General features: G+C 47.4%; 2 protein-coding genes across 2 annotated transcripts in view; one reads left to right on the top strand and one right to left on the bottom strand.

Moving 5' to 3' along the window:
• The window catches only part of LOC132450320 (mitogen-activated protein kinase-binding protein 1-like), a 29,235-nt gene extending 13,945 nt beyond the window's left edge, over positions 1-15,290 (top strand). The window contains exons 15-32 of the mRNA XM_060042401.1: positions 2,332-2,453; positions 2,743-2,818; positions 3,097-3,208; positions 3,556-3,619; positions 4,298-4,396; positions 4,725-4,894; positions 5,304-5,341; positions 6,007-6,207; positions 6,963-7,096; positions 7,498-7,631; positions 8,446-8,679; positions 9,055-9,115; positions 10,252-10,395; positions 11,118-11,299; positions 11,652-11,867; positions 12,121-12,342; positions 13,019-13,104; positions 13,640-15,290. Coding sequence (XP_059898384.1) covers positions 2,332-2,453; positions 2,743-2,818; positions 3,097-3,208; positions 3,556-3,619; positions 4,298-4,396; positions 4,725-4,894; positions 5,304-5,341; positions 6,007-6,207; positions 6,963-7,096; positions 7,498-7,631; positions 8,446-8,679; positions 9,055-9,115; positions 10,252-10,395; positions 11,118-11,299; positions 11,652-11,867; positions 12,121-12,342; positions 13,019-13,104; positions 13,640-13,837 — 2,493 coding nt within the window. The 3' untranslated portion in view covers positions 13,838-15,290. The remainder of the gene's footprint in view (positions 1-2,331; positions 2,454-2,742; positions 2,819-3,096; positions 3,209-3,555; positions 3,620-4,297; positions 4,397-4,724; positions 4,895-5,303; positions 5,342-6,006; positions 6,208-6,962; positions 7,097-7,497; positions 7,632-8,445; positions 8,680-9,054; positions 9,116-10,251; positions 10,396-11,117; positions 11,300-11,651; positions 11,868-12,120; positions 12,343-13,018; positions 13,105-13,639) is intronic.
• On the bottom strand, positions 14,873-19,060 carry LOC132450319 (galectin-3). Its single transcript, XM_060042400.1, has 5 exons — positions 19,055-19,060; positions 18,084-18,794; positions 17,556-17,644; positions 17,071-17,242; positions 14,873-15,487 (listed from the first exon to the last, which is right to left on the bottom strand). The coding sequence occupies exons 1-5, from the start codon at positions 19,058-19,060 to the stop codon at positions 15,329-15,331; spliced, it is 1,137 nt and encodes a 378-aa protein (XP_059898383.1). The 3' UTR covers positions 14,873-15,328.
• Positions 19,061-24,331: the final 5,271 nt, after the last annotated feature.

The raw sequence follows: 24,331 nt of genomic DNA, 5'->3' as shown, positions 1-24,331 counted from the left end.
GTCAATCTATACCTCTGTGCCTATGAATCCAGCATCACTAGTCAATCTAAGATCACTGCACCTATCACTGCACATCAGCTTGCATGGCTGAAGTGCTTTAGTACTTTTATTCCACATTCATTTTCAACATTCACTCGCAAGGAGAGGATTTGGTCTCCATAAGAGAACAGTTTAAATAAAACAACACACACTTGAGGATTGGTTTGTGAAGTTGGCGGTGACGGGTGTATCTGTGAACATGAGGCACACACGTCAGAGCTCTCCGCTCAGCGATGAGTGGCGTTCTTCACTGTCCGATCGCAGCTGATTTTAAAGCACTCTTCACGTCTATTTTTACGTCTTTCCTGTGAATAATTTAATCAGCAAAAGTAGTCGCTCTAAAGAGTTGAGTTGCTTATTCCCTTCTTCGAAAGAACGAGGCAGCCCTGCTGCATCAGGGGAATTAGTTTATTATTCATTTCAAAGAAAAATGTAATATCGTTGAAAGGGTTAGGAAATCTATTAAAATGGACTGTGTGTGTGTTTAAGAAGTTAGTAAGAAAATGCTTGTGAGAGAGTGATACCATATGAATATAGAAATGAATAAATATAAATGTAGATTAAATGTAGACTATGTTATAAGAAAAATATATAAAATAATTGTATTATTACCTTTAACTTAAATGTAGTGTTTGTGACATCTGACGCTTGTTCACAAGCAACGTTTTCTTTGATTTTGGGTTGCACACGGTTTCAAACTCTCATTAAGGCCTAGTTATTTTTCATCTCTGAAACTTCCACACTGCTGTAATCTTTCCCGTTCGCTAATTAATACACAACGTTTGCATACCTCACCGACTTAAGGAGTCTGCGATGTAGGCCAAAGACGTGATTAGCCCTCAGTTATTCAAACGGCAAAGGCTGTTCGGTTGACAACACCCCCGGAGGACTAAATGAGTCGACTTGTTTGTCCGACAATATTAAAAAACGGGTGTGGTTTTTCCAACATTTATTTTCATGTAACCTTTCAAGTTCCCCAACCCCCCCTCGACAAAATATTTGGTCTCCTTCCTTGAACTAGGAATGTATCTCTGAAAGGCCTGTTTAGGGTCAAAGGTTGTGGGGGCCCTACAGACACAAAACTGGGTCAATCGCTAACCCCAATACCAACGCTGTTCATGAATGTTCTGGAAGTCCTAGGATCTGGCAGTAGAGCATTGAAAAAGATAGATAGATGAAGGGTTGGGCTAAAACAGGTCCACATATAAACAACTAATGTCAAGGCATATTTAAAATTAGTCCAGTTGGCAGACTCACCCTTAATTATTATTTAATAATAATAATATTTTAATATTATTAATTAATTATTACATTTGTTCTTCCATTTCTGTTGTATACTGTAGGCTATCCACCATTCAAGTCCCACTTTCCTATTATGTTTTCTACTGCTACGACAGGCTCACATTGTAGTAGAAAGTTGTTCTTGTCTACGGAGGGCTATGCACTCTGTCACTTCACGCCCATATATTGGAAGAGCTACTCCACATCAGCCCTGCTTTATGGACTGTGTTGGATGCAGCATTTCATAATGCATCCTGACCTTTTGGATTTGAAATGCCACTGGTTCCTTTCTGCGTCGTTGTTGTCCTTTCCTATTTAAATTGACAGTTTAACAATGTCTTATTTCAATTCACCACTTGTTTAGCAACTACTGATTTAATTTGACTACTGGTGATAAAATATAAAATCAACTAATGACCTTAAATTATTTTACTACAGGGTAGTACAACAAGGTTTCCAAGTGTGCTATTTCGTTTTATCAGGAGTTAATGCACACCCTGCAGCCAATCAGAATCGAGCATTCCCCCAGACCGTGGTGTAAAATGCCTTATTTGATTTCACTTATTTTACCGTCGTTATTTTCTTGACCTTTTTATTGATGACTAATAAATGGACGCCAATATACAGCCCCTGTTAGCACTAGCACACCGTGGAGCCAATCTCTTCTTAGGGCTTGTAGCTTTTCACTGTATCAATCGATAGTTCAGGTGAAAGATGTTGTGATATGTTGTGCATCCTGAGTTAGCGGAGGCAAAACCTATTTCCTGTCGGCCTTTCAAAGCCATGTTCTCTGTACACACACACACACACACACACACACACACACACACACACACACACACACACACACACACACACACACACACACACACACACACACACACACACACACACACACACACACACACACATCAAAGTGGTTACTTTGTTGTAGCATGGTTTACTGCATGATGGTGATACCATGACGATGTGGAGTTGTTTGTCTTTATTTTGCCTTGTTTGTCCCCTCAGACGCACTCAGGGACAGAGTTCAGGCGATCCCACCATGTCTCGGGGAAGACCACCCTCTACGACATGGGAGTGGACCCCACCTGCAAGTACGCTGCAGTGGGCTGCCAGGACCGGGCCATCAGGTCTGTGTGTGTGTGTGTGTGTGTGTTTGCATGTGTGTGTGTGTGTGTGTGTGTGTGTGTGTGTGTGTGTGTGTGTGTGTGTGTGTGTGTGTGTGTGTGTGTGTGTGTGTGTGTGTGTGTGTGTGTGTGTGTGTTTGTGTAATGGAGTGTGGTTGATTAAGAGGATGATGATGCATGAAGATGATGCTGTGTGTGTGTGTGTGTGTGTGTGTGTGTGCGTGTGCGCGTGTGTGCGTCTAGGACAAAATGCGTAAATGGTGCTCATGTCCTTCCCCCCTCTTCTCTCCAGGATCTTCAACATCAGCACTGGGAAGCAGAAGAAGCTGTACAAAGGCTCAGTGAGTGAAGACGGGAGTCTGCTCAAGGTAACCTCCCCCTTCATACCGCCTCTACCACTCATTGGGCACTGGGAGCCTTTCACCCCAACTCTGTCTTTTCTTAAATGGAAAAATGGTTTTGTATTGAAATGTCTAGTAGAGCAGGCAGATGTTGGCCAGCCTGTTTGAAAAGCGTTAGTTGGGACGAGTTTCACAACGGTTCATTTGTGTGGAAGAAGTGAGGTTTACTATTAACGTTAATTAGTCAAATGTGGAAGGTACTTTTTAAAGGTGTGTGTGGATAATTACGTGTTTTTGTTTGTCAGGTCCAAATGGATCCATCTGGTCTCTACTTGGCCACCAGCTGCTCAGACAAGAACATCAGCATCTTTGACTTCCACACAGGAGAGTGTGTAGCCAACATGTTTGGGCACTCAGGTACACAGACACACACAGACACACACACACTCACATACACACAGACACACACACTCTCTGTCCCTCTTTCTCACTCACCCACACACTCACTCACACAAACACTCACACACAGACACACACTATCACACACTCTCAGCTCTCTCTCGCTCTCGCTCTCTCTCTCTCTCTCGCTCTCGCTCTCGCTCTCGCTCTCGCTCTCGCTCTCGCTCTCTCTCTCTCTCTCTCTCTCTCTCTCTCTCTCTCTCTCTCTCTCTCTCTCTCTCGCACACACTCACACAAAAGTGAAATCACATTAGATCCTAGCAATAATAAAAAAAAACACACTGCTTATGTTTGTTTACCTGCAGAGGTCGTCACGGGGATGAAGTTTACCAACGACTGCACACACCTGATCTCGGTCTCCGGGGACAGGTGAGCCACGTTCTGCCTGCCTGCTCAGGAATCCTCCCAGCGAAGGGATTGACATCGGCCGGATACAATGTCTGATACGGCTGCTACGCACTGGCTCAACCGTTGGCCACATGAAATGTTTGGGGAGACTCGGACCAGTTCGGGAACAAATCTGTTCAGTGTGTTCAGCTGCGTTGGATGCTTTTGGAGCCGCGCGGACGGTGTCTGGTCTGATTCAACATGCAGAGTCTGAGAGCGTTGGCGTCTGGCCTCTGATTGGTCAGCGCGCTGCTAGCAAAACGACCAGCAAATCAGCGCGGTGTGTGGGTAGGGGGCGGACTAGCACCACGGGTGTAGCGCCTGCATCTCACACAACCGCAGAGCGTCAACGCTGCTGTGTCGTTGGCAGTAGTCCTCACGGCGTGTTGCAATGCAACCTTTCGGCCGAAGGGGTCAGTTGAAAGGCAACGGGTTTAGGCAGTTGGCCGTTGGTTTGCGTCTGGGCGGTGTGTCGGCCCCATTACGATGGCTGAGGGAAGATAAAAAAAAAACGTAGACATGCCTCCATGTGAAAATGCTGATAGTGGGAATGTTCTTCACAACTATGAACACGGGATGAAACAACAAGCCGTAGCAGTGAGCTAACACGTGTTAGCGAGGAACAAGGGGCTGAGGTTGGTGTTGTGTTGTCTCCCCCAGCTGTATCTTCGTATGGAGGCTGGCTGCTGAGCTCACCATGAACATGAGAGAGAGACTCTGCCAGCTGAGGACCTCACCAGGGGGGAGCCCCTCCAGCTCGTAAGACACGCACACACACAGACGCACACGCACAGACTCACACACACACACACACACACACACACACACACACACACACACACACACACACACACACACACACACACACACACACACACACACACACACACACACACACACACACAAAGCCCTGCGACATCTAGATTAGGACCTAAGACATTGTCGCACCCACACGCCCTTAGCCGATTGCACCCACGCACAGAGGTAGAACGATCGGCCACCAGAGCACACCTGTGTGCCTCTATTGACTACGGACTCTCCATTACTGTATTACTGACCGCGTGACTCTCTGTTTCGGTGGGGACAGGGGGGGGGGCTACGGCGCTCCCGCCCAGGTGGGCCTCTCCTCCGACAGCGACCACGAACACGAGGAGGAGGAGCCTGAGGCCGAACCCGACCGACCCGACGACGGTGACTCCCTCAGCAGCACCTCAACAACAACCGACAACGCCAGCAGCAATGGAGGGGAGGAAGCAGGTGCTGCCGTGGTCCGGGTCATGTGACTGTCACATGACCATGCTAGTTATTACGCCAGGGATTGTTCTTATGCTAGTTTTGTTTATCGTTATGATACTGATCTTTATCATGCTATTTATTACGCGATTGATTGTTGTTATGTTATTCATCATGCTATTGATTGTTGTTAGGTTATTTATTATGCTTTTGGTTGTTGTTATGCTACTTATTATGATAATGCTTGATATTATGCAAGTAATTTTGCTATGGATTGTGGTTATGCTAGTGATGGATATTATGATAGTTATTATGGTACTGTTTGTTAATTGGCTAGTTATTATGCAACTGATTCTTGTTATGTATAACAAACAACAATCGATATCAGTGATCATTATGGTAACACAGAGTTACTTATTCTATCGCACCACAGGTGTCACGGAGCCGACGCAGGCCTGGGATTTCCCTAAGGTCGGTGAATATTGCAATTATTATCACAAACTTGTGTTTTTGGTAAAGAATAAGCCTTTAAATTAGACATGGCCCTATGTCGTGCACTATTGAATCAAAGACCGCCAACTTTCTAGTATGTGTTTTAAAACAAGGTCTACTTCCTCCAACCGTAAGTATTATTTTTACATATCAATCAATGCGTATTTAAACAGGAACACATACAGCCCCTTCGAGGTGAATTGCTTCTCTTCAGTCATAAATAATACATTCAGTGCACAATAGAGCTCCTAATCATGATTATTTTTGTCAATATTGAAATCACGATTATTTAAACGATTATTTTTTTGTTTGAAAACATAACTGAGAAACTTGTTAAAATCGAAAATAATACACAAATATGTATGCAGCTGTACTTCTATGAACATTTGGATAAATATTTATCTATTTATATTATTTTATATATATATATTTATTTTTTTAAGTTTATAGGCCTATATACTTAAAGAAATATATATATATATATATAGTTTCAACTCGATTATATTACTTTAGAAATTGATTGACCAAAAATCCCCATCAAAATTCGATAAATTGCACAGCCATAACAGCAACCCTCTGGAGGACACAGCCCTAGACGGAGCCTCACTCTGGGCACGTTGTTCACCCTCCCTCCCATCCTCCAGGTGGCGCCGTGCAGCCCTGTGTCCCCGGAGCCCGCCCACCGTCCCCGCCGACGGTGGTCCTACAGGTACAGGATGGGCTCCCTGCAGCCCATGGTGCGGTCCCTGCTGGACCTGAGGCAGCTGGACAGCTTCTCCTCCATCGGGAGCCCCGAGCCGGCCCCCCGGACCCCCGCCAGCACCCTCGACCTGAGGGAGGCGCCGGTACGTAGAGCTGGGGCTGCCCGATTATGGAAGAAATCGAAATAATGATTTTTTTTGGATAATATTGAAATCACGATAATTTAAACGATTTTGTATCGAAAACATGAGGCAGTTATCCAGCATTTCTCTCCCCAAAAAAAAACATTGTAACAGAACTTTGAAATTTCGCCTAAAAAAATACACAAAATGGTCAAATAGAAAATAATGTAAAATTTGTATCCAGCTGTAGCCCTACTGCAATTTATATAAAACATGTAATGAACATAAAAGAAAAACTTGATTTTATTAGTTTGGTGATCGTTTGACCCAAAAATTGAAATCGCGATAATTTTTTTATTAATCGCACAGCCCTCACAGCGCAGGACATCGCTGTGTAGGGTTTGGATGGTTGGATGGAGGGAGAGACGTGTGTGTGTGTGGGTGTGTGTGTGTGTGTGTGTGTGTGTGTGTGTGTGTAACCACGTCCTGTGTGCGTAGTTACAGTAACACATCAGCCAATGTCTCACTCAAAGATATTTGTCTTTAAAGAACCTTTTAAGAGAGGCGTCATCCTAGGATAAACACAGGTGTCTATCATAATACTAATTATGGTACTTATTACTAAGTCTGCTGTTATTATGCCCCAGGGCATGGGTGATGGACTAGATATCAGGCCCATAATTAGTGTTATGGGACACACCTGTGTTTGTCCTACAACGACACCTCTGTGAAAGCCCCTGCACTGCACCTACCTCCCACCCCCGCTCCCCCTGCAGTCAGAGGGGAGAGCGACGAAGCCGCGGCCATGGCCCCACCAAGACTGGCTGTTCTTCGGCTCTCCGAAAGGCTCCAAGGGAACCGACGGAGGTTCTCCGCGCTCCACAGAGAACCACAGCCGTCCGCAGGGCAGGTAAATGAAGATCACCTCATAGCCATTCGCTATGAAGTGTGTACAATATCATGGTGGGAATCACACCGCGCCCTGCAGTCAGAGGGGGAAGCCAGGGAGCCCCACAAAGAAAGGTTTCAAGACATGGGATATATTATCTCTATCATTATTTTAATTGAGATTTAAATGATAAAGAATTCACATTGAGCAAGAGTTTAGTGTCATTCTCCGCTTTACTATCTTATTGGTTGTTTTCTTGTATCCATTTTTTTAATTTTCTGTTCTTTCCCTTCAATCTCTCTGTCTCTGTCTCTGTCTCTCTCTCTGTCTCTCTCTCTGTCTCTCTCTCTCTCTCTCTCTCTCTCTCTCTCTCTCTCTCTCTCTCTCTCTCTCTCTCTCTTCCCCCCCCCCCCCCCCCCCAGCTCCCCTCCTCTGAATGGCCGTCCCGTCTGGATGCAGGACTCCCGGACGGGGCAGGACGTCCGGAGCGCTGACAGCCCTGTCTCCCTGGGTTACGGCAGCAGAGTCTCCAGCCCGGACCCCCACAGCCCCCACGGTAAGGACAATGCGGAGGACATCATGTATTCATACACACTCCGCTCCACCTTGATCCAGGGGTCCCGTTGATTCACAGTGGGGTCGCATGCAGTTCCCTCAGGGGCAGGTAGGGGGCATAGAGGGGCGCGTCCTGATCAAGGAGGCCTACAGGTAGGCCTTGGACAACGGGGATTGTACCTGGAATCCTTCTGTTGGGAGTCAAACATCCTGTCCTCTACACACGTCCCTCCTCCCCCCCTGAGACCACCGCCTGATTCTATTGGTGTATTGGTGTGGAGTGCTGACCATAAGTGTTAAGTGTTTACTGATATGGTGGTCGTTAGTATTGTATTTAATGGGAGTGTTTAATGACTGGGAGATCGTAAGTGCTCTTTTTATTATTGCTTGGTGCTGCTGTCTACATTTTGTTTATCTCCCTATGGGGTCCCCGAATAAACGACCCAATTCAAACATTCAAATGAAATGATTAAAGAAAAATTCCGGTATTTTGAACATTGAGCCCCCTTTCTGGTTTGTCTAGGATGAAATAGAGTTGTTAACACCGATATTTTTAATATTGGTCCTGTTTCCAGAATTTGGCTAATTTCAGCGATTCGAAAATTGGCCAAAGACTGGAGACAGGACCAATATTCAAAAATATTGGTGTTAACCACTCTATTTCATCCTAGACAAACCAGAAAGGGGGCTCAATGTTCATAATACCGTAATTGTACTTTAAATTATGTGCATCATTTGTTTGTGTGTCTGTGTGTGTGTGGGGGTCTATTCGCTCATGTGTGCTTGTGTTGTGCTATTCATCCTCCCCCACACAGATTCTGCCAGTGTGACGTCCATTGGTGCAGACAGCTCAGACGAGGAGCGCTCGGATCGCGGGGAGGAGGAGGAGGAGGAGGAGGAGGTGGAGGTGGTGGAGGAGAAGAGGAGGGCGGGCCGGGCGATCAGCGTGGACGAGGCGTTGCGGGCCGTGTGCGGGCCCTTCGACCGCCAGAGCCAGCAGGGTTTCCTCAAGCAGAACTTTGAGTCGCTGGGGGACACCAGCAACATCGGTGAGTAGACCGGAGATAGGAGGATTTCTCTCTTCCTCTCGTTTTTCAGGCACTCACCGATGTACATGATACAAAAAAAATAACAAAAGTAAAAAGTTTTATAAAAAAGGAAAAAATTTTACGTATATGGTAATATTTATCTTTCTCACACACACACACACACACACACACACACACACACACACACACACACACACACACACACACACACACACACACACACACACACACACACACACACATTTCATCTGTGTCCCTCCCCCTCCATCTTATTTTTCATCTTCTTTCTTTTGTCCGTTTTATTTTCCATTCTTTACCTTCATCCCTTCCTCTCCATCCTATTCTTCTCTCAAAAACATGACCCCTGACCCCCAGCTGATCTCGGTGGAACCCACGGACCCAGCATTTCTTCTTGCTTCCGGGGCAACAGAAACAGGTACACACATATATGTCTTAATATAATGTTATGGTTGATAAGACAGGTGTACACACGCCTCCAATACGGAGAAACTCACATTGTTACGCGTCAACTCTTAACAGCTTTTATAGTTTGTCAACTCTAACTGCTCTTAGACTTCGATGCATTATTTTTAAGGTGTACATTAATAGAACAATGAACAGCTTGACGAATGGCAATTAAAGGCTTGAGCCTCAGTCGTCCTCAACTGGGCAAGGAAAATATAAAAACACACAATTAGAAAGTTATTATTATAAAAATCATTATTTTATGGAATAATGTATGCATGATATATAATAGCATAATCGTGATTGACCAGGAAAATGAGTACACACAACTATTTCACCTTCGCAGCTCCCAGCGCAATATGATGTCTAAATGTGTTAAGATGATTTAAGTATTATTTAAATGTATGTTTGCATATTCAGTCATTTAAACAGCTTTCCCATTTCACTAAGTGTCCACCACCCATGCCTTGTTTAACAGTGCTAATGTAACTGTCTACACACCCATTAGAATTTAAATTTGTCTTTGTGTTTCTAAGCTGTGTTTAATCACGCGGATAGGCCAGAGAAAATAAAAAACTTTAATTCACATTACCAGGAAAGCATTAAAAAGAACGGTGGTGGGTCTTGGGTAGAAAATGTGGTTGGTTCTCTGTAATTACGGCACGGGATTTAACCACGGATCCCGCTATGCTGTGATGCTAACGCAAAACAGACTGCTTTTAATGCACTCATTGGTGGCTCACACTGTAGCTACACATGCTTCAGGACTAAAGGCTTAGTTATGGTTCTACGTCGACGCAACGCACGGGGGTTTACGGACCCCGTTACGTCCTTGGGGAACCTCCTTGCCTCCACCTCAAGGGACTGACGTCGGCTCCAAAATATTGTAACCTTGCGTTGAGGCGACGCAGCAGCAAGGGATGTGATTGGTCCGCTCACTGAAACCCCAACGCAGAACCAGAACAGGCTCACGGCCGCGTTGAAGCGACGGCGTGGTCGTTGCGTTGCGTCGCCGTCCAAACCATAACTCTACCTTTTAGCTTCAGCCACTCCCCAGGGGATAGGAAACACAACTAATCGCCTACATCGTGCCATCTGCCCCCGTAGGAGTGCCCCTCTGTTTGCTAAGAGCCGGGACGGCTCCGTGGCGGGGATGGGGGGTCCCACTTCGCAGCCCCCCGTGTCTAAAGTCCGGCCGATGCTGGAGGGGGTGGCCGACAACCAGAAGACCCCCAGGGTGGAAGGGACAAGGTGGGTACGGGAGAGGACAGCCACGGGTGAGGGGGGGGGAAACGTGGCCGGGGTGTGGGGGTATTTAAAGACAACCTGGCTGTAGGCTGCAAGGCACAATGCTCTATAAATAGAAGTCGCAAAGACAATGAGAATACGAACAGAGGGAACTTTCCAGTGGGTTTAGTTGTTGTTTTTTTCTGTTTGTGGATGTACCCCAACTTACACGGTGTAACTTTTCCACTGCACTCATCATTTTTGCTACAAGTTTATGAGTATAATAAAAACCCATCCGCGAGTTTCTACTTCCCCCCCCCCCCCCCCCCCCCCCCCCCCCCTCCCGCTCTAAGTCAATTCGATCCGTAGTGAATAAAACAAGTAAATCGAGTTGTAAGCTAAAGTGAGCGCTACATTGGGAAATAAAGCAAACATCCCAGGTTTAATGGTACAAAACGACAACAGTGTAACACTCATCTGCTCCTACCCCCAGTTCTGAGCTTAATTCATCAATTAACAAACACAATCCACAATCATCAACTCTCCGCCACTGCCGGGTTTTCCACAGAATACAAATCATGAATACAGAAATACTAATTTTAGTCATGTAAACACACACTTCCACTAGGAGTCTCCGCCGTGTTTCACGTGAACCCTGACCATCAACGAACAGAGACAAAACATGTGTGCAGTGCTGACACAAGGCCCCTCAAACTTTCTCATCCCTGTGTCTCGTCTTATCTCAGCGGGCCAGATGCGGGGCCGTCAGAAAGGGCCCCCCAGCAGGACTCGGGGGCCCAAAGGAAGAGTGGCCCTGTGAGATTGCAACAATGGAGGCCTTCCGGTCCCCCCCCGAAGGCCGCACCCCTGGCCGAGGTCCACGCCGCTTCACAGAACCCCGCTCCCGTCCAGAACCCGGCCTCACACCGTAAGCCTCTGAGTCACCTCTAAGTCATTCCCAGACCCTCCGTGGTTGTTGGTTCTCTTGACTCAGTTTCTGTTGCTTTACAAAAAAAATAAAGATAATAATAAAGAAAATAATATTATTTTTTTTATTTTGAAGCGTCATTCTAAATAAGCATTTCCTTCTATATTAAACCTGTTCTATGGCGTTTAAATCTTCCATAATAATGCTAACACTGTCTGGGAGTGTTAAAATACATGAATGTCATCCACACTCGCTGAGCTGAATAAATACAGCTTAAGACCCCCCTCCCTGATGGCTCACGTTGCCTGTTCATGTCCGTTCTTCCAGGGCCTCTCTCCCCTGCGCACTCTAGTGGCGCAGTGGCGCAACTGCAGCCCCGACCGCAGCATCTCTCGGTGGACCCGGGCTCTCACGGATCTCCCCTCCCCGCTTCCCTCCCCCTCGCACGGCTCGGCGCCCCCCTCCCCCTTGCCCTGGGCGAGCCCCCGGACCAAGGCCCGGCGCTCCTACATGAGCCCCACCACCTCCTCCTCGTCCAAACGAAGCCACGCCTCCTCCTCCGCTCGGAGTGCGGAGCTCCAGACCCCCCTCTCCTCCCCCCTCTCCCCCTCCCCCCTCTCCTCCCCCCTCTCCTCCCTCCTCTCCTCCTCCCTCTTCTCCTCCTCCCCCCTCTCCTTCTCCCTCCTCTCGTCCCCCCTCTCCTCCTCTCTCCTCTCCTCCCTCCTCTCCTCCTCCCCCCTCTCCTCCTCCCTCCTCTGGTCCCCCCTCTCCTCCTCCCTCCTCTTCTCCTCTCCACTCGCCTCCCACCTCGCCTCTACCCTCTCCTCCCCCCTCCCCTCCCCCCTCCCCTCCCCCCTGCGGCGGGAGACGACGGGGCTCCCTGGACGCGGAGACGCGCCCCTCGAAGATCCCCCTGCCCCGACGCACCCTGAGCCTGCTGCTGACCGGAGGCCACCGCCCGGAGCCGAAGAAGTCCGCGCTGCCTCGGCCTCGTGCCTCTACCCCAGTGCCCTTGGGCGCGGACCTCCCCGCCAGCAGGCCAGGTAGAGACCGCGGTGTGCCGCGGTGCCTCGCGTTGAAACATGGGATGCTTATTGGCTGATAATTAGTGCTTGTACTGATGGGTGCCTAGGGTTGTTTAGAGCATTGAGGGTATGGTTTTGTACTGTAGTGTACTGAGTCCACCTCTCCACCACGACCACTTCAGCCTCGCTCAGCCATCACCACTCCAGGGGATGGTTTGTCCCTCTTACAGCCTCTCTCTCTCTCTCTCTTTCTCTCTCTCTCGCTCGCTCTCGGTCTGCTCTGTCAACAGCACCGTCAATTTTTTTCTCCTTTCAGATTTTTTTATTTTTTGCCTGGCTGTAGTTATAACTACGATAAAGGTCCTGATGTTTTTTTTTCCTTTTTTGAATAACACAAGCGTTATTAGTCCTTTTCTATCTTACCAAACTGGCGATTTAATTCCATTTTCGTTTTCACTCTAACTAACTAACTTTAAGCCAAAACAAGGTTTACCACGTCTTTATTGTATCTGCCTCTATGTATCCTGGGAGATGTCGTTTTTATTCCGGAATTGAAAAGGAAAAACACTACATTTACTAGTACTTTTTACTCTGTTTACTAGTCTCACGCTGGGCTTCGACTGGTCTTTCTTGGATCCTGTTCCTCGACCTTAAATGTCTCACTAAAGGATTATTTTCACTGTTGTGGTTCCAGAACACTCTGTCACCTTGGAAACCTGTATTCAGGCGGTGGGTGAACTCCACAACAGTCTCAAGAGGACGGTCACACTCTACAGCCTGGTGAGTAGACGAGAGAGAGAGAGAGAGAGCAGAGAGCAGAGAGAGAGAGAGAGGAGAGAGAGAGAGAGAGAGAAGAGAGAGAGAGAGAGAGAGAGAGAGAGAGAGAGAGAGAGAGAGAGAGAGAGAGAGAGAGAGAGAGAGAGAGAGAGAGAGAGAGAGAGAGAGAGAGAGAGAGAGAGAGAGAGAGAGAGAGAGAGAGAGAGAGAGAGAGAGAGAGAGCACCGCAGGCAGAGGACCACACAGTCTTGGTGGCCAGGCTGTTCGACTCCAAGCTGAGAGGTTCTGGTTTCAAATCTCCAATGTTCATGACCAGTATATGAATACACTGCAGGTCACATTTGGTCTGCTAAATGACTGAATAGTAGACTAAACCAAACTAGTGTGTACGGTGAATCATTCAGGACTCGGCAACAAGCAAATGGAATAGGTGTCCAGGCTAAAGGTCCCCTGGAGTACTCCTGTTGCTACTCTACTGCTCTCCTTGCATTGAATGGACTAAAGCCATTGACTACCATCTTTTAAATGAACCGTCTAGACTCTGAGCGGGGGCTGTGATGCCGCTGACGACCAGGAGGAGATGAGGAAGGTGCTGTCGGAGGCCCTGGGCGCGGTGAGGGCCCAGCTGGACCCTCTGCCCTGCGGTGGGGGGGACCGGGCCGCCCTGGCCCTGCTGGAGCAGTACTCTGAGCTGCTGCTGAGGTCCGTGGAGAAGAGGCTGGACGGGAAGACCTAGGGGGGCTCACACTGGGTGTGTAGTGTGCACCCACACACACACACATGCACAACCATGCATGCACGCGCATACACACTGCTCATGCATGCACACGCATACACATGCGCAAATGTGTGCTCATGCACGCACAACATTGTGCGCACACGCACATACATGCACAAACGTGTGCTGACACGGCTATGTGCCAACGTGTGCGCACACACACAACCATGCACGCACACGCACTTACATGCACATGCGTGTGCTGACACGTGCACGCATACATGCAGGCACGGTACACACACATACAGTACACATACACGGATACACGTATGCATACACCCACACCAGCACTTTATTTGAACAGATATGGTTATGGTGTTGCTGTGTACAGATAATTTTATCGAGTTCTAAGTTGCTGGACTGATAGCGAGTGAGGTTTTATGCCTGAATAATCTGAGAGATCTAAAGAGGAAGCTACGGAAGGAAATGAGGAATGCCCAGAATGCACATCGTGCTTTATCACTATGTTTTGTTCTGTAATAGCCTTTTTTTAATGTGAAAGCCGGGCGAATGTGCCTCGATGTTTGGGCTCTTACCACAAGTATTGGTCTCGGTGGACACGTATTTAATTAAAATAAATACTATATAGTGAGCTCATGCCGGTTAAACCGGTCTACCCTGCTCAGTCAGATGTTTCATGTAACAATGTCTGTTAATAGTCAATGACTATCCCCTATGCAAGCATTGGCACTACCAGGTACTGACGTTTATCAAACCAATACAAGCTAAACCAACCGTGTTTTGGGTTGAATCGCAGTGTCCGAGGTTCCGTTGTGATAGAGCCAGTGTCAAACTATGTGGTTTCAGGGTGTCAGGTTACGTTCACAATTAGCCTATTCTGCTATGGTTCTTTGTTTTTAAAATAGGATCCCTGAATGTGAATATCTTATGAGCTTTTCTTTGGAAAGTAGTCAATTGCATATGTTATGCAGCCTGTTTTTTGTCCATTGGAGTGTCCATTGGAAGACTCGAGAGAAAAAATAAAACGCAGACTTTAAATGTACTTCTATTTATTGTCCTATTCTATATTAGGTCACACATTCCATTCAAAACAACATTTCCACTAGATTATGTTATTCAGGAAGTATATCCTAAACCATTGTTGAGAGCTAATCTGTTGCAGTTTGGGAATATTACACACTATAAATGTTAATGTTAGAATAGACAGTCGAATTGTAAAACTCAGCAGGCCTAATTAATAGTTATTTTCACAGAGAAATGAGCTTGCAGCAGTACATCTTGAAATGAGCTCAGCTCATAAAGTATCCGGCAGTCTATTATGATGATAACATCATCTAACGGTTAAATATGTTCAGCCCTTCTAGCGTCTGACTTGAACGTCTTTGTTAGCGCATGCGCGGTCTGTGCGCTTCTGGGGAGACTCAATTATAAAACGCTCACATGCATTTGTTTCGATACATATATATATAATGGTGACATAGCGCTGTCCTACGGGAGCGTCTCCACATTGACGTAGGTGAGCACCACGTCGTGCAGGATGTTGATGCGGTCGATCTGGTTGAGCTCGCGCACGCGGTGCGTGAACTCGAACAGCGCGATGTTGTTCACAGCCACGCGGAACGCCTCGAACGTGCACAGGATCTTCATCTGTAACACAGGTCCGCCGAACGTCAATATGGAAAAATACGTGCTTAAGCCTGCTCTTCTTATTTAATAAAACAAATAAAAAGAAGCGCGGGGAAGGCATTGGCGCTCAAAAATGTGGGACATGTAAAAAAATGTAGGTTGGCCATGAACACAATTGTTACAGGGTAAGGTCAGATGTATAAAATATTGAAAAACAGAAACATTAAAGGCACCCAGTGCAACTTTCGAGGCTTAAAAATAAACATTCAATTTCTAGTCTTTTTTACACGTAGTAAGTTTCAATAACTCCATACCATTACATACCGACATTCAAGCAGCAAAGATGAGACGTCGTTGTGTGGTGAGAACTGATAGAAAATCGATAACAACAACAATGCCGCCATTTTCTTTATTTTTTGTAACCTACAATAAATAAAGCAGGCTTCCAGTCAATGGAAAAATGGCTTCTCCCCACCGGCGATTGTTGTTGTTTACGATTTTCTATCAGTTCTCACCACACAACGACGTCTCATCTTTGCTCCTTGAATGTCGATATGTAATGGTATGGAGTTATTGAAACTTACTACGTGTAAAAAAGACTAGAAATTGAATGTTTATTTTTAAGCCTCGAAAGTTGCACTGGGTGCCTTTAATATAACCTTTTCACAAAAATGTACAAGGAGCACCCACTCCATTATTTATCACTAACTCAGTATGATATGCTTTGTAATGCTGTCGTTTTTTTGTAACTTTCCACTTCAGATTAAAAAGCAGGTCTAGATGTGGACTCTGGTCCCTCTCAAGACGGACACACCCCAAAACACACCCTCACTCTTTCACTACTGTCTGGTGACAGTTGAGCTCAGCCCCTGCCCCCACCCCCACCCTACTATCTAATAGTGTCTGAGGCGTCATACCCCTCCACACACGACAACACCAACAACAACTCACTATTATGTCATGTGCTTTGGTGACCCCCACCCTACTAACCTCCAGGGGTCCCTCTGCACCTCAGACGTCCCCTTATCTAGGAACATCCCCAACCGCCTTTCCAACCCTTTCCAGCCTCTCTGCCAAACGTTCTCCTGATGTTAACCAGGAGAAAGGGCACCTATCAGTACAGCTAGCCTAGCCAAGCCAACCGACCGCTTTAGTGATTTGACCACATTGGTATATGATGCCCTATCCATGTTTCAAACCTTTATCCACAGCAGTAGAAGTTCGATAAAGTGATAGACATTTCTATCAGACTTTATGGTTCCACGTCGACTCAACACGAGGGGCTTTACAGACCCATTACGTCCTTGCAGACCCTCCTTGCGTCCACCGCAAGGGCCTGACGTGCGCCTCTCAAAAATGTTTACCTTGCAATCGAGACGACTCAGCAGCGAGGGTTGTGATTGAATGGTCCACTCACTAAAACCCGACGCAGGTTCACGACTGCGTCAAAGCGTCTGCATGGTCCTTGCGGTGCGTCGACATGGAACCATAATCAGCCCTTTAGAACCTTTATGGCACCTATCAGTACAGCTAGCCTAGCCAAACAAACCGACCGCTAAACAGTGTCGGTCGTCATCGTTTCTCTCCGTGTTTTTCCGTCTCACCTCGAAGGAGCTCCCGGGGGCGAAGGGGAACGGGCCCTTCAGGTCCCTCTCCTCCTTGCCCCAGCGCTCGCCCACCTTGTGGTTCCGCACCAGCACCTGCTTGCCACCCTCACTGAAGCGGGGGTTGATGTGGAAGGGGATGTCGTAGCCTCGGAGGAAGTTCACCGTGAACCTGAGCAAAGAGGGAGACTGTGTCAGGATCTTGTTTGATACGATAAGGACACAGAGCCAATGTGTAAGCTTGTTAAGTGCAAACTTCTTGGTTTATTTTTATTTAATTTCTTTAAATTGAATTTGCTTTCTTTCTTGATTTATACGATCTGAAGAGAAACAAAAGTGTACTAAACTTAAAGCGTAAAAAAAGTTTGTAACAAAACACAATCCTCAAATTGTCCTTCTCTGCTAGCCGTAGAGACACTGATGGACATTAGACATTTACCGTGTGGCTCACCCAGTGAAGACAGCAGAGGTTAAGGTTGTCTTACATTTTAGCGTTGGGTTTGACGTGGCCCTTTATGGTTATCATCATCTTGTCGTAGATTCCGCGGGACAGGTTCAGGTTGTACGGGACGCTCTGCACAAGGGAGACAGCAGGGTCATTGTTCAGCTCAACTCAATCAATTACCCCATTCACACATCAACAGGGTGAACACTCAGAAACCTAGCCTAGACACAAACACACACACACACCCACACACATTGCACACACACACACACACACACACACACACACACACACACACACACACACACACACACACACACACACACACACACACACACACACACACACATAAACACACGCATACCAACGCACACACCACACATACAGTATATACAGTACACATGCACAAACATACCTGCACACACATACACACACACACACGCACACACACACACATATACATAATCACCTACACGCACACACACACACACACTCACCACGCACACACACACACACACACACCCCTCCCCCTCCCCCCCACACACACAGATAGTTGCTGGGGACTCACCAGGGGTCCTGATGTGGGCGCGAGGGGCCAGTGCGGGGGCATTATGGAGGGGTTCTGGCCGGGCCAGCCGGGCTGCCCGGGGTTGTAGCCCGGGTTCCAGCTCTGGGGGGCGGGCCACCCCGGCACGCTGGGCTGGAGCCCCGGCGCCACAGAGGGGGACGGACTGGGGGCCGGGACCGGGTTGGGCACCGGGGTGGAGACCGGGGCCGGGACGGGTGGGGGGGCCGGGGGCTGCATGGGCTGCATGGGGGGCTGCATCTGGGGCTGCTGGGGCTGGTACTGGGGCCCCGGCCAGCACGGGTGGCAGGGCTGCCCCGGGGCAGAGGCAGGGGTCGGGGCGGGCTGGGGGGCGAGCGCCGGCTGAGGGGCCATAGGGCCCCCGGGGGCCGGGTATGAACCGGGGTAGCCTGGTTGGTACCCCGGGGCCGGGTAGGTCGCCGGATAAGAGGCCGGGTAAGGGCCCGGGAAGGTGGGTTGAGGAGCCGGCGCGGGTTGGCCCCCGTTCCAGCAGGGTGTGTTGGGCTGTCCGGACCAACACGGTGGCGCCTGGGGGGGGGCTTGCCCCGGCCACACCGAGGCCCCCGACGGGGCCAGCTGCTGCTGCGGCTGCGGCTGCTGCTGCGGCTGCTGCGGCGATCCAGGCCACTGGGGGGGCCCCTGTGAGGCAGAGCCATAGGGCGGGCAGCCACCACCACACGGAGCTTGAGGGTGCTGGGGGAGGGGGGGTGGGGAGGGGGGGGGAGACGGGGGAGGGAGGGGGGGAGGGGTAGGGGAGGGGGGGATGAGGGCGGGAAGAGAGTCCAGGATGGAGACACGGGGAAGAGTGAGGGTGGAAAGGAGGGTGGACACCAACTTTCATTTCCACAGCAACGCGGCCCCGTCGGCACAAGCAACAGAACAGCGTTTTATAGCTCAGGTGAAACATGCTGAAGACAGACAAACAGAATGAGAAATATGGGGAAGGTACTTACATCCATTCTACCCGTGGAAACGAAAGAAGAAAAAAAAAAAAAAAAAAAATCAACACAATAGATTAGCAATACGGATCGACAATGTTGCGATCCAATCTGTGAATGAGCAACTTAGATACTGTGGAAGAGAGATACTGTGAATGAGCAATGTCGATTGTAAAAGCCCACCCAGGGACAGGCCAAGATGCGTAGGGCACGTCTGAAAACGGCTTTAAGTGGTAGGAGAGGAAGATTGGAAGAGAATGTACAGGGCACACTGTTTGTGTGACTCAGGTCCTGCACGTTAATTGAGAGTGAACAGAGAGAGTTCACTCATTCATAGACTGACGCTATACGCTGGCTCTGCTGACAGTAAGAGCGCGAGGTACACTTATCGGGGAATGTGCAGCCACAGTGAAGCCATTCAGTGGCCCCTCCCTCTCTCCTCGTAATTAACCTGTTAATTGTCGTTAACAGGTTCAACGTTTATATCCTGAGGATCGTCCTCATCACTATCATTCCAATCACAATTATCTTTGAAATTACTAATAACTTTATAATAGTTGAATAATGTTTCCCCTGATGTTCCTGGTTTTGAGTGTGTGTGTGGATGATGGCTGGTTTAAGCAACCTCGCCTGGCCCGAGTCTGACGGATTGGACTCATGGGGCTGTGTGAGGCTGCACACTTGTTGAGCATGGAGCCATAAATGTGTCAAGGTTAAATCTGCCATCACCACACACAAACACACACTCAAGGAGAGAGCTCCTACATGCAGCATGGATCACCTGCCAAGTGTAGCGTTGTACTTCAAACTCTACAATACACTGGTTGGAGGAGGACGGTTCAAAGCCCCCTTGGGGTACTTTAGTGTAGCACTGACTGTCAATGCTAAACTTTGAAATGTTGCTTTTTTTTAATCGATTTTAATGATTCAACCACATTGGTAGACGATGCCCCATCCATGTTTCGAAGTTAATATAACTTTTTCAAATAGATTTGACTGATTTGCCAACATTGGTAGATGATGCCCTATCCGTGTTTCACACCTTAACTCTATAGCAGTAGAATGTAGATAAAGTGAACCAGGAGAACATTTTTATCAGACTTGGAACCCAAACTATATCAGAGGATGCTGCCTTTGTACAAGCGGAAGCACAGCACATCGTAGTTCCCCTTTATTTGCGTAACCAACTGTTTTATTTTAAAGCCACACTTAGTCATTGCATTGTATTCAGATTGCCAGTTACAGTCATTCGGAGAGGGGCTTACCTTTACGCTGTCTCAGGCTCACAGGTGTGGACGTTGTTGGGTTATTTTCTCTGCTGTCAAACACACAACACGCACACACACACTCTTTTATAGCCCTGGGTCTTCGCTGCATTTAGCCCCTCCTCCCTCCCCTAATCCATTGCGCACAATAAAAATCACACCCTTATAGAAAATGCTGTCATGCCAATAATGCATGGGATGACTGTGTTTATGAATGATTATAGAATTATGTTTCTGTTATGTTTTGACCCTGTTTTTATCTCTTTTGTGTGTGTGTGTGTGTGTGTGTGTGTGTGTGTGTGTGTGTGTGTGTGTGTGTGTGTGTGTGTGTATGTGTGTGTGTGTGCGTGCGTGCGTGTGTGCGTGCGTGCGTGCGTGTGTGTGTGTGTGTGTGTGTGCACACGCGTGCACATGCGCACATGTCTGTGTGTTTTTGTGTGAGAGTATACACTGTATATATACCATAAATATTCAACTGTTAAGGGTAGCTAAAACTAAAACACGAATACTCTGCGATGTACTCTCTTAACTCATGCTCATTGGCTCTCCAGCAAAACAATGCTCAATGTCTCCTGCTTGTGTGTCATGGGACACATATTTGACTAGAGCAAAGGCGTGACAGTTAAACAACTACTGCAGACCTTGAGAGAAGCATCATTTCCCTTTTTATATGGAAAAAAATATTTTTTTAGCTTAGCTGCTCTGGCGCTACTGGTTCTTACCACAGTATGCAGATGATAGATAACAAACCTAATATCCGCCATTTAAATTTTACTGAAGAAAAGGTGAAAGATGGTGATGAGGTAACTGTGGTCAAACTGAACTGAATAAACCCTAGTGTCCAGGGCAACCGGCTAACACAAAACACAACTTGTAGGCTAACTGTGTCTTTTGTCTTTCCAGGCTAATGACATTAACCAATATGTGGCCCAAAAAATGTGAGCGATTCAACGACCTTCTAAACTTGTCATACACGAAATTCTAAGCGTAATGGCAGCCATTTTGTTGTTAATTTGCTCATGTTTGACTCAAAAGGCCACGTCCAAATTGTAGAATAAAACAATTTGTTTCATGCAGGTTTAGGGGTCAGGTTTGAAATAATAAAAGCCACAGTTGCCTTGCCTCTTGCACAATAATGAGTCCCTGAGTGAGTTATGTTTTTATGGGCCTAATTTTCATCTTTATAAATGAAGAGGTTAGTAGTAAGTAACATAATAACTGACATGCCAATGCTCATTGCTATGTGACGTCACGACGTTAGGCATATAGGATGCTCATGTTTGACCTTTTAGTTGCTTTGACCTTTTCAACTCCTCCTTCTATGTCTATTGTTTATAGGCTATTTACTAGGCTGGCTTTCCTTAGCTTTTCTTTTAAAAAAAAACCCTTAATGAATACCCTGAATGTGAATTAATGGCCCACTTCGCTCGTTTACAATTCCTTGTAAAAGGGAGAAAAAAAATCGCTAAAAACGCAAACAAGGGGGCCCTGCCGGCAGCATGCGTAAGTTACGGCAGCTCGACTCTACACTGACACCACGTGGTTTGAGCGACGAAGACGACGTCATGGTGTGGGCTACACGAGGAGAAGATGCACTTACGGCTATTCATTCTTCATGAACCGATAGCGTCTAGTAGCGTGACCTAGGTGGGCAAACGCTGCGGTACTCATACACACGCACACGCACGCACAAAGACAGGAAAGCAAGAACACGCAAGCACACACACACACACACGCACGCACACACACACACACACACACACACACACACACACACACACACACACACACACACACACACACACACACACACACACACACACACACACATATGATAACGCTAACTAATTACTTTGGCCGTTTATGGGACATCTGGTTGTTGTCTTGTTTGTGTGTGCGTGCGTCTGCGTTTGACTTGACGACTCCTCAATTTTCCATGAATCTTTGCAGGCAACGTTTTTTTCCTACGAGTGTGCATGGTTTTCTTCATTCAAGGAAAGATGACGTAATTCTTTTGTTTTTCTGCTCATCCGCCGCAAGCCGGGAAGGCGTGGATCTCGGTAATTGCTCGGTGATGAAATTAACTGGACGCACAGAGAGCAGAAGGCCAGAAGCCCAGCTCTTGGGGGTGTCTGGTGAGTTATGGAGGGGGATATTATACATGTACTGGATAGAATCGTTTCCATATTATAATATACCCAGTGATTGAGGTAATTGACTCCAGGCCAATCGGGTTGGATCCCTATGTCCGCGGTGCACGCAGGCATCATTGAACACCATTCCCCTATCCCCTATACTTGCTCATACATGACATGGATCTGAATTCACCGTAAGGCACTTTGAATAAAAGTGTCTGTTAAATTGCTAAATATTTAATGGTAAAAATATACATAATAATCCATTCAATGTCCAAACCGTCCTATAACATTTGTTTTAGTCAAGTTTTTTTGTTTGAACCAATGGTAGAGCTGTTTAAAAAGCACAGCCAAGACACTGATAAGACATGCTGTTGTTAGGCAGACGATAGCATCCTAGGAGGAGCAGTGGCATTACCCTCCGACGAGCTCTGGGCCTTGTTCCAACACTCTCTAATCAGCAGCCTCCTGATTCCCCTCTCTCTCTCTCTCTCTCGCTCTCGCTCTCGCTCTCGCTCTCGCTCTCCCGCTCTCTTCCATACTCTTCTTTTTTTAAGTAAGTCCTGGGTTCTGGGTCAAGATCAGTGAAAAATGGCTCTATAATGATATCTTATTTCATTAACTAAGATTCCAGCCCATTATAAATATGAATATAACTCTGGAATGAGTCCAAAAAGATTGTTTCAGGACAGAGGTGAATCATCGGATTCACAGGAGTAGCAAACTTGATTGGTCGTTTTAAACGACAAAGAGCTGGTTCCCACAAAGTGGGTGATGAAGAAGGAGAGTCTTCATCAGAAAGAGGGAGAGAGAAGGGAAGGGGGAGAGGGACGAGGAGAGGCAGCAGGGTGAGAGATAGGGGAGGGGGGGGGGTGGGGGGTATGAGAGACAGGGGGTGACAGATGTCGGGGGGAGAGAGATGTGGAGAGAGAGGGACTGATGTTTCAAAGAAACGGATAATGCTGCTGCTGTTGCCATGGGGACAGCAGCAGGGCTTCACAACCTCATATGTAGGGGAGAGAGTAGTGTGCGTGTGTGTGTGTGTATGTGTTAATAGTATCATATCTGGACCACTTTAAGGTCAACGCAGTGTCATAAGTGTGTCTGAGGTTTATTCTTGCAGATCTGTCTTGACTCATGATCCAGCCCAAATCTGTCCATACACTTCAGGGACAACCCGCGCAGTACCGCAGTCCGCCAGACGGTGGGGCTATCGGGTACTTAAAAGCCGACTGTCATGTGGGCTGGTCTACTATGCGTTATATGCAAAAGATAAACGCAACCAAATGACCCGCTTGATGATCTCTATACACATACATTCAACAGACAGCATCCACTCCATGATCCACTCGCATCATCATAGTAATTAATATATAATCATACTATGAATGACATAACCATTTTAAAACCCAAAGACACACTGTCAACATTACAACCGCGCCGATGCTGGTCTCTGCTGTGAGAGCTAATGCCATTTTCCATTACTGAAAACAAATCTGCAGCTGACGGTTTTAATAATACCCTTCACAGCATGGGTCCCCGGACAGAGACATAACGCGTGCAGCCCAGCAGGTTAGTCCCCATATCGAACACTGAAATGAAAATGCCCGCTGTTTTCTCATAATTGCCTGGTCCCGCCCCTCCACTTGACCAAAACTTTGATTGACAGGTTGTCCTTACTACCATCCGCCACCTCAGGAGTTCTGTGTTTTAGTCATTTCTTTTTGAATGTGGACCAATAGGAATGGGCCTATTCTAGCATGAAGCTGCTGTGGGCGGGTAGGGGGTGCTGGGAGGGGGTAGGGATTGGGTGGGTGGGCGGGGGGGGGGGGGGGCGCATAAGACAGCTACAGCCTGAAATAGTTGTGAGCCCAAAGGGGGGTTGCCAGCGT

The sequence above is a fragment of the Gadus macrocephalus genome, chromosome 21, assembly GCF_031168955.1.
Source record: "Gadus macrocephalus chromosome 21, ASM3116895v1".
Classification (NCBI taxonomy): domain Eukaryota; kingdom Metazoa; phylum Chordata; class Actinopteri; order Gadiformes; family Gadidae; genus Gadus; species Gadus macrocephalus.
This window is presented reverse-complemented; position numbering and strand designations above follow the sequence as displayed.

Excerpts from the sequence above, each read along its gene's own strand:
- LOC132450319 (XM_060042400.1), bottom strand. Across the intron at positions 17,243-17,555 it reads GTCAAACCCAACGCTAAAAT|GTTCACGGTGAACTTCCTCC; the intron begins GTAAGACAACCT and ends CTCTTTGCTCAG. Across the intron at positions 15,488-17,070 it reads CCCCCGGGAGCTCCTTCGAG|ATGAAGATCCTGTGCACGTT; the intron begins GTGAGACGGAAA and ends CCTGTGTTACAG.